This window comes from Sander vitreus, chromosome 7 (genome assembly GCF_031162955.1).
Source record: "Sander vitreus isolate 19-12246 chromosome 7, sanVit1, whole genome shotgun sequence".
NCBI lineage: Eukaryota > Metazoa > Chordata > Actinopteri > Perciformes > Percidae > Sander > Sander vitreus.
Window position 1 is genome coordinate 13,478,877 of NC_135861.1, and position 17,783 is coordinate 13,496,659.

Genomic DNA, 17,783 nt, shown 5'->3' on the forward strand with positions numbered 1-17,783 from the left:
ACACCCTGAGCCCCTCTACATCCCCCTCCCCAATTTCTTCTTCTTCCCAACCTCCCCCACCATAAATACGTGCCTCCTCCTCAGCTGAATATTTGAACAAAGATATCAGCCACCTTAAGGCAGCTATAGCTGCATTTGTGTCACATTGACGCATGAAGCTCTTACATACATGGAATGTATTGTACATTTCCTCCTTCTTGGCACTCATTGTGACTACAACCCAGCAGCAATTTTTTGTTTTATATGTATCATTTTCATTGTTAAACCTTTCATTTGCAAAATCAGCTCACTTATTTTCTGATGTTTACAGTATGTTGGGCTACTGCCTCGTGTGTGCTTTTAAGTTGCTGTGTACTTTAAAAAAAATAATTTTATGTGTACTCCTGGAAGATCAGCAAGCACTTTGGGAGCTAGGTGGGATTCCAAAAAAGGAAAGAAAATACTTGTCTGCATGCAAAACATAACATGAACATGACAACATGTGGTTCAGTCATCCTCAGACATAAGCACAGTGTAGACATAAACACATACATATCATCATGGCTTTGTGGGATGAAATTATAAAAATACACTGCATGCTACTCATGTTTCTCCCTGCTTTGTGGCATTATGGAACATATTTGCAACTCCTGACACTGATCACTTGGGGAGCCATGTCTTGTGAGAACTAGGACAGAGAACATGTACTGTACATGTAGCAGAGGAGTGGTATATTAGAAGAAAAAAAAAGGTTGGCACAATAAAACAATCTGCCCTGCTTTACCAGGAAGCCAAGTCTAATGCTGTTTCTGGGAAAGCATGATGCTTACACACACCTGTTGATCTCTGGGGAAATGCATATTTTGTAGCGTCATGAGACTGTCTGTGTGCTCCCATGTTCCCTCCAAATTTGGACTGTGAGAGATATTTATTTTAATACGTGACGTATGATCCAGAGGGAGGGGATTCGCAGGGAAATAACAGTCGTAATGGAGTGTGCCTTGATCAAATTAGTCTTTCTAATTCAATCTGTTCACAGCACTTGGAGTCCATCATGGTTTATTCAGTAAGGTGAGCATACTAATGTGCTCTGGTTTCTCTCCCTCCCTCTCTCTCTGTCTCCTCTCACCTACTTTTGCACGTTTTCTTTTTTTTTCTTCATCCCTGTGTCCCGACCTCCATACTTCCTTTCCCCTTCGCCCTCTCTTTGCCTTCACTATCTGCTTTTGTTCCTTCTCCTCTACACACCCACTCCCACTCTTTCCTTACCCCATTTCATCCTCCTGCAACAACTCTTGCACTTCTTCTCCAACTCCACTGTCACTGCAGTAGAGTTGATGGACCAGCAGAGGGTGCTGAGGACTGGTTGTCTGGTGTCCGGGGTCCACACTCCACCCATCCGACGTAACAGCAAGCTGGCCACCCTGGGACGCATCTTCAAGCCCTGGAAGTGGAGGAAAAAGAAAAATGAGAAGCTAAAGCAGAGTTCCACAGGTACAGTGCTGGATGGGTGGGTGAAGTGATGGTAGAGGGTGGCTGTAGATTTCCTGGTACACACACACACACACACACACACACACACACACACACACACACACACACACACACACACACATTCAAATTCACATTTCTCCTTATCTCCTCTAATGAATGAGGTTAGGAAGAGATAATGAGAGGGTGTTGGTGAAAAGATGTAGCAAGTCATGCTCCAACTGTTTGAATGAAGTCAGTCCCCATCAATCTTTAATGACACCAGGAAGAGTTTTATACATTTTAACTTGGTTATTGAGCACATTTAAAAAGCTTGAGAAGAAACAATCAAACAGTGTTTGTTGGCTTACTGACTTATCTGACATAGCCTAAGTGTGTGCCTATCATGTATTGTATTACCATTACATTTCAGTCACAAGAGTTAAGCGTGCAATTTTTTCTACTAAATGATTAAAAAGATTTTTGACCTGTTTCCCAAGTTACGACTATTTCCAGTCGAAATTACATATGTCCTTGCTCTTTTTGTACAAAACAAGAAACAATATGAACCAGGGCTGCACCGAGTCCAGGATTCGGCTTCGGATTCGGACGAATATTGGGCTTTTTTGACGAGGAAAAGCATTAAATGCTTAACGTTTGGTTCATGTTGTACAAATTGAGCATGAACATGTACAAAGTATGTGATTTCCAGCTACCATCTTTGTTCAGATTAGAAAACAGTATCCCAATTTGGAAAACGGGTTTGAAAATAATAAAAAAAAAAATGTCATTCAATGATTTTTCATTTTTTCATCCTAATGGTTACAGGAGTCTGAGTGTTCTGGAAACACCTTCATTTTTCAAATGTTGCCTGGTATTTATTTTTCGGAAAACCGTTTGTTTTGTGACTCATATATATAATGGTAACACATAAGAGACACAAGCTCAGGCTAATCTTCATTTACAGTTCTCTTCCAATCATTAATTTGGACAACTGATTTTTTTGTAAAATGATTACACGATAAGATCAGATCGTCATGATACAATTCCACTGAAAGTTGATAACTTTAGTCACCTTGTGCGCTTGCTTTTAAAAGCAGGCATAGCAGGTATCTAGAGTATGCCAAGCATTATATTTGCTGAACACGTGGCTAAATGTGATGCTCTTGCTGTAATGGAGAGTGTTATTGAATCAAGGTGACAGAAAGAGTGAATGTCATTTAGGGAAATGGTAGTCTCGCATTGCCAGACCTTCCTCCACAGCGCCGCGGAGTAAGGTCTGGCTAGTTCACACAGCATTCCGGGATAGGAGAAAAACGTGCTCTGGTTTACTGGCATTTCTTTAAACCAATCACAATCATCATGGGCGGCACGAAGCACCGGACGCAGGTACGGTGCCGCTGCAAAATAGCTTCGGGAAGGAACTTGTTTTGGTGGAACGTGTTCACGTAGGGAGGCGAGCTCTGGGATTAAAATCGCTGTTAAGGGTGTGATGAGAATTTTACTCAAAAAAAAAAGATAAATCGGTTCTAGCTCGGACCATGTTTCACGAATCGACTGGAGTTCATAATTCCAACACAAAGAAAGCGGAAGGTGAGGGACATCCGGCCGAAAATGAGGGACATCCGGCGGAACCGGAACAATCACGTAAATGAAACGTCGTCGATATAGACTAGGTTGGTCACATCAGAGGTCTGTTACAGTGTATCTCAGTCCGTCCCCCCAGTAGCTGGACCTGCCTTTTCATCAGTTAATTTCCCCCTCAGATAATATACATTTATTTAACAAAAATATATATATTCATTTTCATTCACATTATATCTATGTTTGGAAAGTTTTTTTGTTTTTTTATTGTAATTTCTATCTCATTGGGCACAAGGTGAAAATAAATCCTCAAACCAACCTAATTATATTGGTTTAAACTACACAATGTAACAGGCAATACTCACATCAAGTAAGATGGTCTCAAAATGCTGTTTCATAGATCAGCCGTCTGAAAAGAGACAAGTAGAAATGGAAGAGATTAAGCAACAGGAGGAATGCATTAATTACTTCAGATGATTCATATGAATGTCACATAGTTTTGTTTTTCCATAACACAAGAATCATGACATACTTCTCCCGTCATATCCTCTCACAGATGTAGCATTATCAAGCAGTCTTCTATGCCACGACCCAAACTCCCCCACCCAGGGCTGCTGCTCAGATGGTGCAGTCCTGCTTGGAGGATTCGGGGGACCTTTGAACCCAAACTTCACAGTCAGTAGTGTGGAATACCTTGGTCCTGAAGAGGAGCTTCCCCCTCCAGGTAGGACAATCCCTCACATTACTCAGAGTCAACTAATCAATGGACATTATAGATCTGCAACAGATGAGGGGAAAATTGGGTTTTTAAAGTGGCTGGGTGTGATTTTCTCAGCTTTATAGTAGATCAATATGAGAGTGTGCAGTATAAAATTGCTGTGAAACCAATCTGAATGAAGGCGAGGAGAGATTTGGACTGTTTTCTTACAACAAAAGTGGTTGGTGTTATGATATCATTTAATTAGTGCTATATGTATGTATCCTAAGTAAAGGTTTAACTTATTTTGTATTGTATTATTTTGTATGTAATCCACAAAGCTATTGCTTGATGAAACTGAGACATTTGTGTGTCAATTCTATCAGTGTGTCCCTACACATGTACCATTAGAGGGCAGCAAAGACAATTAAATGACGTTCTATGCCTCCACTCTCATCTGCCATAAGAGGTCCAATATGCGTATTTGTATGTACAAAACCAGAACAATACAGTTAATTCCAGTATAGTTGGTCATTGTAGATAATGCTATCAGTAGAGCCTATACAACTCGGCAAAATGTTACAGCAAAACTAATTTTACCTGAATTTTAAATGTTTTTTTCCCCCCCTTCATTAATATACTTCAGTAGCTGCCCCTCTCCAGGACTGTGAACGGGTGGAGGAGAATGTACTACTACCAGAGGACGAGGGTGGTGAGGAAGTGCACCCTGCCGGGGATTTACCTGAGGGGCTGCAGGACGTGGGAGAAAGGATGGAAGAAAGACCAGAGGAAGAGATTCCTTCAGGAACGTCCCCACCACAAGTAGCTCCGAAACCTTTTCCCCAGCTGAGTACTGGAGATGGTGAGTGCTGTGAGGAATGGTGACTGTATCTCATATAACATGAATCTGAGGGGTCCTGAGATGATCAATTAGCCTGGGAAAAACCTGACGAACTTCCGGCAAATTTGAGATTTGCTCTGCAAGTCAGATTTGCTCTGCTCTGGCCAAGAGCCCATTCAAGCCCATTTCCAATTTTTCCAAATCGAGGCACCAATCACAACTATTGAGGCGGGCTCTACACGATGATGATAGCACAGCAATGGCAAGCAGCTTTTTGTTTACATTCAACATAACAGCCACCGAAGCGTAGCAACCCGTTGATGCTGTAGCTGCTACGTCACCTGGATCGTTTGATTGGATGAAGGACTATCCAATTGCACCCAGAGGCATTTGAGCGGCGTCCGTTGGTGACGCCCCTTTGGAAATGGGCTGTGAATGAAGCTTGCCCAGACCCACTCTCAGTTACAATTGAGGCTATGCTTAGACGGAAACGATCTGAAGAGAAAACGCAAAAGTGGCGTTGCGTTCTCACTTTTTATTCCGCGTTTAGACATGCGTTATGGGGGGGAAATCTGCTCGCATATGGTGACGCAAAGATGTGTGAAATGCGATCCACCAAGTCTGCGCGCCTGCATAGAACCTTCCTTCTACTTGTCTCCCTCTCCTCCTCCTCTCTCCCTCTCCTCTCCCTAGTAGCGCGAAGGGAACAACAAAAGCTGACAATTTTGTCTGGACAGACAAGGAGGTGGAGTTATTGCTCGGCAGACACACGGTGCACACACACACGGTGCGCACACACACACACACACACACACACACACACACACACACACACACACACGTACTCGCACAGTGCGTTTTGACCCTTTAGACGGTAACGCATCTAAGAGCGTTTTTAAGATTTCCACTCTGGAGGGTGGTTTCACTTTTTTGCGTTTTTAAGCCCCAAATGCCGTCGCTAATGAATAGCACATCTGATAAAATATTTTGTCGTTTTCACCCGCTAGCGTATTCGTGTAAACAGGGCCTGAGAAGGGTCTGGTGTCAACCAGGCTAATGATCAATGGGAGGGGAACGAACCCCTCCCATCGAACCCCGGGCCGCTGCGATAAGGACTGAGCCTTAGTATATGGGGCGCACACTCAACAAGGTGAGCTACCAAAGCGCCCCACCTTTCTCCTAGCTTTGTTTTTGTTGTGTGAAATATTGGATAATTTGACCTCTTTGGGCCACAACAACAGTTATTTATATGAGACTGCAGATGGCAAGTAGTTTTCTCTCTTTTTTCTTAGCAAGAAAAGTTGTGGAGTTTTTTTTCCTGTGTTCACATTTTCCCTCCAGATGTTCAATTGTCCTCTCATATTAAACATATGTGCAAGTCTAGTGTACTGGGGAGTCTACATTTCCAAGTAGAGATGTATATGTGTTTCCCAAACTTCAGCTAAGTATCAGTAAGATAAACTCCAGCCCCTATGAGCCTGCAGACGGATATAAGGATAAGAAAATGAAAGAAAAAAGAGATTTAGTTAATTAACCTCCAGTGTTTATCTGGTCATCCCTCCCTTTCAGATTCAGGCCCTGTGTCGCTCCCCAGTCACCTGCCCAACTCCTACCTCCCCAAGGAGCCTCCACCCAGGGCCACAGAAAGCATAGCTTCAATGACACTGCCACTACGAGGGCCCATGGCCAACATCTCAGGGTCCCCACATATAGGCAATATGATGCACCCTCCCATGCCCCCTAGCTGCATTATGGAGGAACTGCAGAGAGCCTTCGCTTCCAAGAACAGACACGAGATGTGAGTCCTCCTGTTCAGTCCTACTGGTGTTAAAGCTAATGCTGGCTTTGGTGACTATAATGATGTTTGCTAACAAATGTTACATTTCTGACAATATAGCCATTTGTTAAAATATTTCCCTGAATAGAGTAAGTCTTGTTTTGTGAAATGACACCCTTAAAATATTTAAATTCCAGATGTTATCCTTCCACTGCTATCAACATTCATCCTATATTTTCCCTCCTCCCTGCGTCCCCTCAGTGTCCATGAAGGGTATGAGCAGGCCTCACCCCCAAGGCTGTGGTGTTCAGACGGACGGCTCTCTCGCTCCTGCAGCTCCGAGAACCAACACACATCACCTTTCGGAGGCGGCTGTGTGGGAGGTGGAGGGTCCGACTGGCCCAAAAAGGAGGCAGAAGAGAATAAGGAGAATGTGCGGCTGGACCAATGCTTCTCAAACGCCTCAGGCCTGCCCACCGACTTGGAGGGCTGGAATGACTCCGTCATCTCTGGTGGGTTGAAGAGCTTAAAAGTCTGATTTACAATGCAGTCTGTAAGCATTTCCACATTTTTTGTTTTTGTTTTGGTTCTGCACTGTACATATTGGATTTAAAATGAAACAATGGCTATGAGGTTAGATGGGACGCTTACATTTTAATGTGCTCACATTTATACTGGGAGCACCCCATCCTTGTCTTACTGCACTGTTTTGTCACGAGACCAACCAGTGATCCTATCAGAGCTAAAATGACAGTAAATATTGGCCTTACATTTGTCAGGTGGCTCAAAACTCAACTCCAACTAAATGTTAATGTTGCTCTATGGCTGCTGGGTTCGTGAATAGGCAACTGATGCTTACAATTTCACCCTAACATTATAAAGTGGCTAACAGGATCAGTTAATGCTGATTTAACACATAAAGTCATTGTTTTATTTCAGATACAATTTGTTGCAGTTGGAACCGTCTGGACAGAGATGCGTTTTCTATTGTTTTTGCTCTGTACTGCAGCAGTCACTTGGCGTGGATGTTTGCTGACATTAAGTGGTCATGGGCATTTTGGGGATAAGGGTTTGGAAGGCTTAATTCAATTACAATATGATTTTCCATATAGTTAAGATATGAAAATGAAAACACTGTGATTCTTACAAAGAGTATACAAAGAAAGATAATAAGTTAGAGTTTCCTGTGTGTTAATGCGTGTATGCATGGTTGTAGGCACACTTCCTCGCAGGCTAAGGAAGGAGTTGCTAACTGTCAAACTACGAAACAGACCCAGCAAGCAGGAGTTGGAAGACAGGAATATCTTCCCAGCCAGGAGCGACCAGGAGCGACAGGAAATTCGCCAGCAGATTGAGATGAAACTTGCAAAGTAAGAAAGGAAATGTTCTCTACATTGCATACATACTGAGTATTAGTGTTATAATTATGAAATTTTGTTGTATGTTTTATGTGTTATGTCCTTGCTTAAATATCCTTTATTATTACTCTGCAGTTAGTTAATGATTTCCCGTTTATTCATGGTGCAACAATGCCAACACATGACAGATCTGGGCAATCCTTGTTGCAGGCTAAACCTGTATGCTTAATTACTTCTTCGATAAAAACAATCTGTAACACTTTATAATATAGGTAATAAGGTAATAACCCGACACCTACCGGGTAAGTCCTCTTAACTTACTGTGTAATATCGTTGTATGAATCAGTACATATAAAATACCTACTGGTTTCTAATGGTACTTAAAGTGCTCATATTATGCTTTTTGGCTTTATTGTGCATGTTATAGGTTTACAAAGTGAAAAAGCCCAAAGTCCACCCCAAAGGGACTTACCATCTTCCAGAGAAAACACTGTTCACAAACTGCTCCAAATAGCTCTATTGTAGTCCAGCCTTTACTTCCGTAACGAACCTACGTCACTTTGTAACGCACGTTATAATGCTCGCCTAGCTGCTAGCATGGCACGCCCTCATACTCTGCTTCTGACTGGCTAGTTATCCTTACCTAGCTACTGCGCATGTGCGACTCCCAACAAAGATGGAACAGAAGTGAGATGTCTCACTCTGTAGCTAAAACAGAGAGCTCAACACACAGGGTAAAAAGAGGAGCTGCAGCAATGTGGAATACAACAAAAATATGGTGTTTTTTGAAAATTAAACCATGTAAACCTATTCTGATATAACCTCTAAATACAATTATGAACCTGAAAATGAGCATAATATGAACACTTTAAATCTAGGTACAGAGGAACAAGGGAGTAACAGTTGGGACTTTTAGAGGAAAGGAGAAATGAATTACTGTATTATAGTATTTTAATAATTACTGGGTAGCCTTCTTGGGGGTACTTTTGGGTGTATTTTAGAGGAAATGAGAAATGACTTTTTGCCTACTGTAGCCTCGAAGATATAAAACACCATCCATCCATCCATCCATCCATCTTCATCCGCTTATCCGGGTCGGGTCGCGGGGTAGCAGCTCCAGCAGGGGACCCCCAAACTTCCCTTTCCCGGGCCACATTAACCAGCTCCGACTGGGGGATCCCCGAGGCGTTCCCAGGCCAGGTTAGAGATATAATCCCTCCACCTAGTCCTGGGTCTCCCCGAGGCCTCCTCCCAGCTGGACGTGCCTGGAACACCTCCCTAGGGAGGCGCTCAGGGGGCATCCTTACCAGATGCCCGAACCACCTCAACTGGCTCTTTCGACGCAGCAGAGCAGCGGCTCTACTCCGAGCTCCTCACGGATAACTGAGCTTCTCACCCTATCTCTAAGGGAGACGCCAGCTACCCTCCTGAGGAAACCCATTTCGCCGCTTGTACCCTGGATCTTGTTCTTTCGGTCATGACCCAGCCTTCATGACCATAGGTGAGGGTAGGAACAAAAACTGACCGGTAGATTGAGAGCTTTGCCTTCTGGCTCAGCTCTCTTTTCGTACAACGGTGCGATAAATTGAATGTAATACCGCACCTGCTGTGCCGATTCTCCGACCAATCTCCCGCTCCATTGTCCCCTCACTCGCGAACAAGACCCCAAGGTACTTGAACTCCTTCACTTGGGGTAAGGACTCATTCCCTACCTGGAGAAGGCACTCCATCGGTTTCCTGCTGAGAACCATGGCCTCCGATTTAGAGGTGCTGATCCTCATCCCAGCCGCTATAAAACACTGTAAATAAAAAGACTCCTCGCTGCAGCAGGTGTGGATATTTACTTTATTGTTTAATGTGTAGGCTAAATCAATTTAAAGTAAACTTTACTGCACTTTACGAGTAAGCTAGGCTCAGTTGTTTTGCCTCCCTGCTAGCTGGGTGTTTTCCTCATAGTAACATTAGCAACACTTTCCAATTGCATAGATACATTTGATGTGTCTTATGTAAATAGTAATTTGTGAAGCAGCAACATAATGTACTATGAAGTAGTGTTTGGGAAATCACATCTGAAAACTAAAATTATTCATGTGTTCTTTTTTTTATTATGGCCAAAAGCGGAAAAGAGCAACAAAACTACCCCAAAAGACAGAAAAGAAATATTTAATGGTAATAAATTATAGTCATTAAGAAATAGCATAACAGTTTAATGTAGAGAATATAATAAAAACCTTTTATATTCACCCAAATGCCTTGTTAATTGTGTACTCTAAGTAAAAGCAACAATAGATGAACGGCATATTGCTTGTTGTTTGTGTAAATAAGTGAGTAAGTACAGGAGAACAGTGGCTCCTTCGTAATCTAGCCCGCGCCCTGGATTTTACAGGGTAAGACACTGTAAGTACAGGAGAACAGTGGATAATCAGAAACCAGAAGAAGAGAACAGCGCATACTTTGTTGTAACTGCATTATTACTGAATTATGTTTTTGTCCTTGGATGACAATAAGCGTCTTTCATAGCTGTGCACTTGAGAAAGGTAAGTGTTTTCTACTCCAGCTTCCAGATAGGAGCTGCTGCAGTTCTGGATGAACATGTCTGCTAGGAGGTTATTTTCAAAAGTATGCACCAATTTTGAAAGTTCCCGGCTCATTATTTTTCTATATAGTAGACGACATATGTATGATAAGTCCCTGGAGTGTGGGTGTATCTTGCCTGCCGAAGGCACACCTGTAATAAATTATTGTCACAACTTCTATGACAAGGGCAGAAAAAAAAAACGTTTTTACTATACTTTATCATTAGTATATTATTTTGTATATTATTGTTTTGGTAGCACATCACAATTGTGAAATACGTTATATCATAATTATTTAAGAGGTACCCTGTAGGTACCCAGTACTTACGATATAAGTAATTTCTCCTTTCCTCCAAAGTACACTGTAAGTACCCAGTACTTACAAAATACAGTACAAGTACTTACTTAGGCTACTTGCAGTATGTATTTTCTCCTTTTGTCTAAAAGTCCCAATTGTTAGTATTTGTTCCGCATTCTATCTATCTAAGCAAATGTTGTGTACGGTTTCAATGGCGCTGCGCTAAACGCTTAAGTCACCTAATTTCAACCGGCTGATGCGAGTCATCAAGCGGAGTTTTGCGGGCAGGTAAACAGGGACCTCCAGGCAGTGGCGCTATTCATTTGCATGTATGGCTGTACACAGACCAAGCTGGTTGAAAATCGGCAAAGTTTCCCTTAAGTTACCAGCTAACTGTAGCGCTAGCTTTGGTACAAAATGCTGAACAAGACATTTTTAGGCAACCAAAATGTTCCAATTAACTTTGATGAAAAGAAAACACACAGGGAGATGGTCAAAGTTTAAGACGAAAACACCCAAAACAAGTTAAAGGGTATTTTAATGTAGCGCCATGAATAAGCATTGCAAAGCCTCTGTCCTGATTGACAGGTCGGCGTGTAGCCCCGCCCTAAATCATGCACTGCTTTATTGTCTATTTTAAAATAACTGGGACCATAATTTACAAAATGATCATGTATTGAATACTTAAAACTTGTGATTGAGACCATAAACTTGTTTACTGAGGTTATACATCAAGTGAGAAGTAGGGTCATTTTCCCATTGACTTCTATGACCTTTTTTGGAGCAAGTGAAGTCACCCCCTGCTTGAAATTAGATAAAATGCAGGTTTAAGGTACTTCCCTATTGGCTTTACATTTCAGGCCTGGAAGTTGCAGCTTGGGCACTGATTTATACGATGATATTACACCATAAGTGTACTCAGTGCCAATCCTTCTACTGGGAAGCATTTTTATTATATTCCAGAATAGCACTTAACCACTAAAACTAAGAAGATTCCAATATGGGGAAATGGTATATCTATTCAAACCAGTGAGGTGGCCAAATGGAGTAAAGTCCTAGAAGTCCTTTGGTGCAACAACTAGCTCTCAAAAGCAACAACAGTCATTTCTGTAATGCAACGATCGCAGACAGACCCTGCTTCCAGGAAATCTCTCTGTGCAAGATGTACCACTGATGTTGATGATGTGCTCCCCTGCCAGGACATGAATAGAACAACTGGCTTTTCTAATACACCTGAGAAATGAATGTGCAAAGACTGAGGGCAGCAGTCTCGTGTGTGAATGTGTCACAAGACCCAGGTTCTTTAACACCAGCATATCAAACAGGGGCATGCCACAGCATTACATAACCTGCTGTGCAATAACTCGCAGCCAGGCACAGAGTGCCACCCACACTTTTCAGAGAACAAGATCTATCATCTGTCTGTGAGACAAGTAAGAATACTGCCCTTCTGATGTATTCTTAGATTCACTGGAAGAGCATATTTTATTGTTATTTGTTCACAAGCAAACAGCTTATAAAAAGGTGAGGATGGAGCACGACTGTAGCTTGCATAAGAGCCAGCCGGATCTGGTTTGAAGACGGGTTCCACAGCTGCTTGTTACATAAAGACATAGTTCTACACAGCACCAGGTTCAACTGATCTTGAACCAATCGTTTTGATTTATAGCTGTTTAAATGTCAGAATAATACAGAATAAAATATTGATCTCAGGAGGATCAACAAGGATTCTTAAGCTTTATTTGTGTGCTTCATGCTGACTTTGCTAAAAAAAAAAAAACCTGCTCCAGGATTGTAAAGGCTGTGTTAAACGTATGCACGTGTAAAAGGCTTTTGGCATCTGTTCAAGTTTGTTGCTTTGTCTGGAGTTATTATCTGTAAAGCCTGAGGTTTAAAATAACTGATTTATAATATCATTTCTTCACCTACAGTGTCAAGCAAATGCAAGAAAATGCCTTTTCATCCTACAGTACAGTATATGGGTACATTGAAGGCATACTGCAGCATTTTGGAAGGAATTCCTGGCTAAATATAGCTCAAAATGGTCAGAGGACAAAAGCTCATTTCCCCTGGGCATTCAGAATGAATGACAATACAATCCATCCCACACTCCCACACTATCCCGCCATAGATTCAATCTGCTCTTTTTTCCCATCCTATCTGCAGCTCACAATGAAAACCTAATGTTACATTTGATGTTGATCAAGCAGAAAATGGATGACACCTTGTCTGTCCGTTGTGTCAGTGATAGATGACCTTTCTATCTTTAGAGACTCCCAGCCAAGCACTTGTGCTGTGGCCCTTTTTCTAATCTTAGCTCATGAAACTGTTCAATAATGCATCTCCATTTTCTCCACAAATGTGTTGTCAGGGAGTTACTGTATATCAGAAGAAATAAAGGGGGGTTGATACTGTACTTAATTGGAGAATGCTGGAAATGGCCAAATTTATCTCCTTGCACAGTTGGCAGGTGAAATAAAAGAACAGACTGAAAGCCTCTGCCACCCACGCATTGCTTTTGTATTCCTTAGTTTGGATTTTTCATTCCTCCCATGGCTGGCATAGTTAGATTTTATATTCTAACTCATTTTGTTTCGGAACATCCTGAGTGGGAAATGGAAACCCTCATGCCCTCAGGCATTTATGCGTCATCATCATATTCTGGGGATACCTTTCAAAATCGTATTTATGAAATCATACCCTAAACCCAGATATAGAAAGCAGTGGGTGAGACACAGTATTAGTTATCTCAAATAAACCATCTTCTGTCAGCTGAGAGCAACAGAGTAATATGGTTTTGTGATCCATGTGGCTCACAGAGAACAACATCAAACGTTGTTACCAAAATAGTGTTTCATATCGACAGCGATCTCTGATTTATTCAGCCAACCAAAACTAAAAATAGCCACAGACTCTCTGTAAAGCACATACAGCTCTGTGTGCAATAGTGAAATCCCCATTAGTGTGTTGCTAGGGAAAAGTGTTGTTGCTAAGCAACTCGGCAGCCAGGTCAATAATACAGTGGATGGTCGTATTCGCTGGGGCTTTGGAAGTGATTTTCTGTTTCATCTGTTTAAAATGTAACACTGTAAGAGCTCTGGGAACACTCTGTTGGTTTATTGAAGAGTCGTGATGCACAAAAGCTTGTTCCCCACCTGATGAGATTCTGACAAAGTACCTTAAAAACAAGCCTGATTTGATCAACAACTACACTTTGATAAAAGGGGGAACTTCACAGTGAAGAAAGATAAAAATAAATAAATAAATGGATCAAACTCCAATGTACTGATTATATGCAAAATGCTGATTTTTTTCTAGACCACTTTCTTGGTGTTTGTGTTCCATTTTTAATCTTATTTCTCAGAAGAGGGGAGTCAACTATTGCATTATTCCTCATGTTATTCCGGGATGTCTAGTCATACATGTATTCATTAACACTGACCTGATTGCTTGCGTGTACTCATTACTGTATAGATATCTAAAAGTGTGATTTTGTGTCTGTGCAGCCAGCTTTGTTTCCAGTGCCAGTGTTTTAATGTAGAAAACAAATCTAGGACAAATGCTTGTTACGTAACGCAGTTTATTACTGATGCCTTTCTGTTTCGATGGTGGCATCTGTTGACACACAGATTTGGTTTTAAGTTGGGGTAAGTCTCACTTTGAATAACAAAACAGGGTTTAGAAGTGCTACACACACACATTGAGCCACCTGATTTGTGGGTGCCCAGGTCTCAGTCCATGTGACCTAACTTTGATCTTTTAAAGGACAGAACTATAAAGTATCCAGTGTTATCTTGGGTCGGGAGGGGGGGAAATAAAGAGAGTCCTGCTGCGTGGCGGCATTCTGCCCTCTCTGTCCTTTCAACCTATGGTGTGCTGTGGGGTGTGCCACATGCTGTCTGGGGCTGAGCCCATGTTGTGCAGCTCACATGTATTATTTATACAAAGTGTCAATAGTTCACACGCACAGGGGACTCAACATTTGATTTTGGAGACCTTTTGGATGCTTTGATGAAAACGTGACAGCTTCAAATGAAAGCACTACTGTAAGTGTAATCTGAAACTTGGTTATTAGAGCAAAGAAGAGATTGAAATTGTATCACATTATAAAATAGGCAAAGTAATATTTTGAATCTATCAAGTATTTTATTTCCTGTTTGAATTAGATTATTTTTCGTGCTTTAAAAAGTGTTTTACGTGACTGAAATGAATAACAACGTGGGTAAAAATGAGTGTGCCAGTAGCCCAGTGTACCCCAGGAGGAGGTTGGGGATGCCGGGAGTGGGAGCCTGTTAGGCTCCGCCTCCTACAAATTATGTATGCAGTAACCGGGGAAACTAGGGGAGTCGCGCACCAGCAGCCCATCACGACTCAGTTCAAAAGCGCCTGTAGTCTTTGTCGGATAGTAGAGAGGAGTGCCCGAGCTGCTGCTGCGGTGTAGAGTAAGGGCAATACGGCAGCTACACCTGAGATGCAGCATCTTGACATCGAAAAATAATTCGGTGGTGAATTCTCAAACAAGAGAATTGCGCTTTTTTGACTATTCCAGATGTGGGGATCGCCTCTGCCGAAGCATCACAGCCGGGGTTTGGATGCGAGATGGAGACATAGGGGATTCCTCTCAAGAACGCGCACAGTGAAGAAACTACAGCCGGTTTAAAGAGGATAGGACAAGAGACAACAGTTGAAGTCAAAATGGTTCAAAACGTGGTTTTGGTGTTTCTCCGCAGGAGGCTGAGCCAGAGACCGAATGTGGAGGAGCTGGAGAGTAGAAACATCTTGAAACGTAAGTTCAAACACTTTGTCTCCAAACTACCGTCTCCTCACCCGAATGCTAATGTTTACAATTTAAAATATATACGTAAAAGCCCTTATCAAAAACCAGGGCAAGATGGTGCATTAATGATAGCACGGATTGCCCAGTGTAGTACATTATTCAGGAGCAGAATGCATGAGTGCACATTTCTTCTCTTCACTGTGAACCCTGTTCAATAGAGACTATGACAAACTTGCTATGACTTACACATACACACGCACACATATACACATACACATTTATATATACAAATAAAATGTAACATCAAGTTAATTACATTAAAAGTGATGACTTTGTTAATCATTTAATACAAATAATACCCTAATTGATAAAAGTTTTCTTTTCCCCCAGAGAGAAACGACCAAACAGAGCAAGAGGAGAGGAGGGAGATCAAACAGCGGCTAAACAGAAAGGTACAACATTGTGATTGTGTATTTTCCATATATTTTAAAGATTTCTTTCCACTGTAGGCTATGCATGCACATGGAGACTCTTGTAGCAGTCAGCTATCAATGTCTGCCAATTTCTTTTGTGTTCCAGCTCAACCAGCGGCCTACAGTAGACGAACTACGAGACAGAAAGATTCTGATCCGCTTCAGTGACTATGTGGAGGTGGCCAAAGCTCAGGACTACGACAGGAGAGCAGACAAGCCCTGGACTCGGCTCTCAGCAGCAGACAAGGTGTGTATTTGTGTGGAACACAGAGATAAATAATATTAGACAGTGAAGAAAAAACAGCTGTATATATGTCAACCTTTATAACCTGCCACAAATTCACCATTTAGGCCTTATTACAAAATTCCAGAAGTTCTATACCCTTTTGCTCATCAAGACTATTTGCATGGCATGTTGCTGTTATCACCTTATCTCGCCGAATCCCCCATATTCTTTCATTTTTTTAGGCTGCTGTTTTTTCCTCTTCCTGCTGCTGTCACTTTGCTGTCAAGAGGTTGCAGCACCTCAATAGCTCAGGATGTACTTAGGGATGCACTAATGTTGTTTTTCCTGTTCACCACAGGCTGCAATCCGAAAAGAGCTCAACGAGTTTAAAAGTACCGAGATGGAAGTGCATGCCTCAAGCAAACATCTAACGAGGTTAGTATTCTGGAGTGTATGTCAGTTTGTAGTGTGTTTGGGAACGCACTGCACACATGCTCTATTCTAGGCTGCAGCGGTCTAAATTTAGCTCCCCTTGCTCATCCAGAGAGCTCCGAGGAGCTAAAGATAGATAGGAGTGCTTGTAAAGGGAAGGGAGGGGGTTGACCTCTGCCAAGCAGAGAGAAATATTAAAATGCAATAGTGTCCTTGGCTAAGCTTGTTATGGAAGCCGGGGTCATTGTTGTGAGTTGTAACAGTGACACAAGAGGGATGACTGGATGCAAGTACGACTGTGCTAAAAATAGCCCCACAGAACTGATTTATAGCTGCATTAGCTGGGTGCGATGGCATGCATAGCTGCTCTTACGGTTTCTACTTTTCCCCTTTACACACCGTTTCCCTGCATGTTTGTCTCTCCAGGTTCCACCGGCCATGAAAGCAGGGAGTTTCTTCTGTGAAGAAATGCTGAGTTTGGAAATTTTATGAAGCTGCTCAGCGGTGGGAAGTTTAAAGAGCCTGGAGCCTTTTCGTCTTCAGTGTGTCTTTAACATTCTTCCAGCACCCGCGACTATCATATCATCCGTATGAGGACACGGGTGTGGGAGAGACGATGACGGTAATGTTTGCGTCAGTGTGTCCTGGAGACTACTGAATGTCGCCACATGGAAGCTGGCTGGTGGAAGCGGACTCTGGTGGAACCTCTGACTCTCAGGATGAGAGCGGAGGAAAAAAAACAATCTTGTCATTCAGTCATTGTTTAGTTTTTTTTGTACTATTTCATGAACTCCTTTGACAAGGCGGTGTGGATCCGTGTAATGGGAAGAAGTTGTGCATGTGACCAGCTTCACCTTTTCTTAACTGATAATGTGTCACTTGGACTGTGTAAAGACAAAGTGCAGTCTGGGGGAAGTGGTATTGGGGATGAATTTGATATTAACTGTATGTCAATCTGAATGGGACTGTCAATGTCTTCACTGAAAAGAGAAATACCTTTGTAAGCACTACTTGTCTTCAAAATACAAGGTCTTTTTTAAGAATGGCTTATCTCATTTTTAAACAGTTTTATTTTCAATCAAGAATCCGGTTGAAAGTTATTTTAAAAACAATTGATAGATTTAACAATTTAAATGTTTAATTGGTCATTTTTCAGTACTTAACTAACCTTCATGAATAAATCAGGAATTTGTATTAAAAATATCACAGTGGCAAAAATTACCTGTACTTTCTATCAAATAACACTGAAATTACTGAATTCGTAAATGTAATCAAATATCAGAATAACATGACAT

General features: G+C 41.9%; 1 protein-coding gene across 1 annotated transcript in view; it reads left to right on the forward strand.

The window, feature by feature from the left end:
* phactr3a (phosphatase and actin regulator 3a) overlaps positions 1-17,683 on the forward strand; it is a 37,269-nt gene extending 19,586 nt beyond the window's left edge. The window contains exons 2-12 of the mRNA XM_078253940.1: positions 1,309-1,473; positions 3,590-3,757; positions 4,377-4,592; positions 6,141-6,369; positions 6,610-6,860; positions 7,565-7,718; positions 15,311-15,366; positions 15,748-15,809; positions 15,937-16,077; positions 16,415-16,491; positions 16,915-17,683. Of these exons, the coding sequence (XP_078110066.1) occupies positions 1,309-1,473; positions 3,590-3,757; positions 4,377-4,592; positions 6,141-6,369; positions 6,610-6,860; positions 7,565-7,718; positions 15,311-15,366; positions 15,748-15,809; positions 15,937-16,077; positions 16,415-16,491; positions 16,915-16,930 (1,535 nt within the window). The 3' untranslated portion in view covers positions 16,931-17,683. The remainder of the gene's footprint in view (positions 1-1,308; positions 1,474-3,589; positions 3,758-4,376; positions 4,593-6,140; positions 6,370-6,609; positions 6,861-7,564; positions 7,719-15,310; positions 15,367-15,747; positions 15,810-15,936; positions 16,078-16,414; positions 16,492-16,914) is intronic.
* The last annotated feature ends 100 nt before the right edge of the window (positions 17,684-17,783 follow it).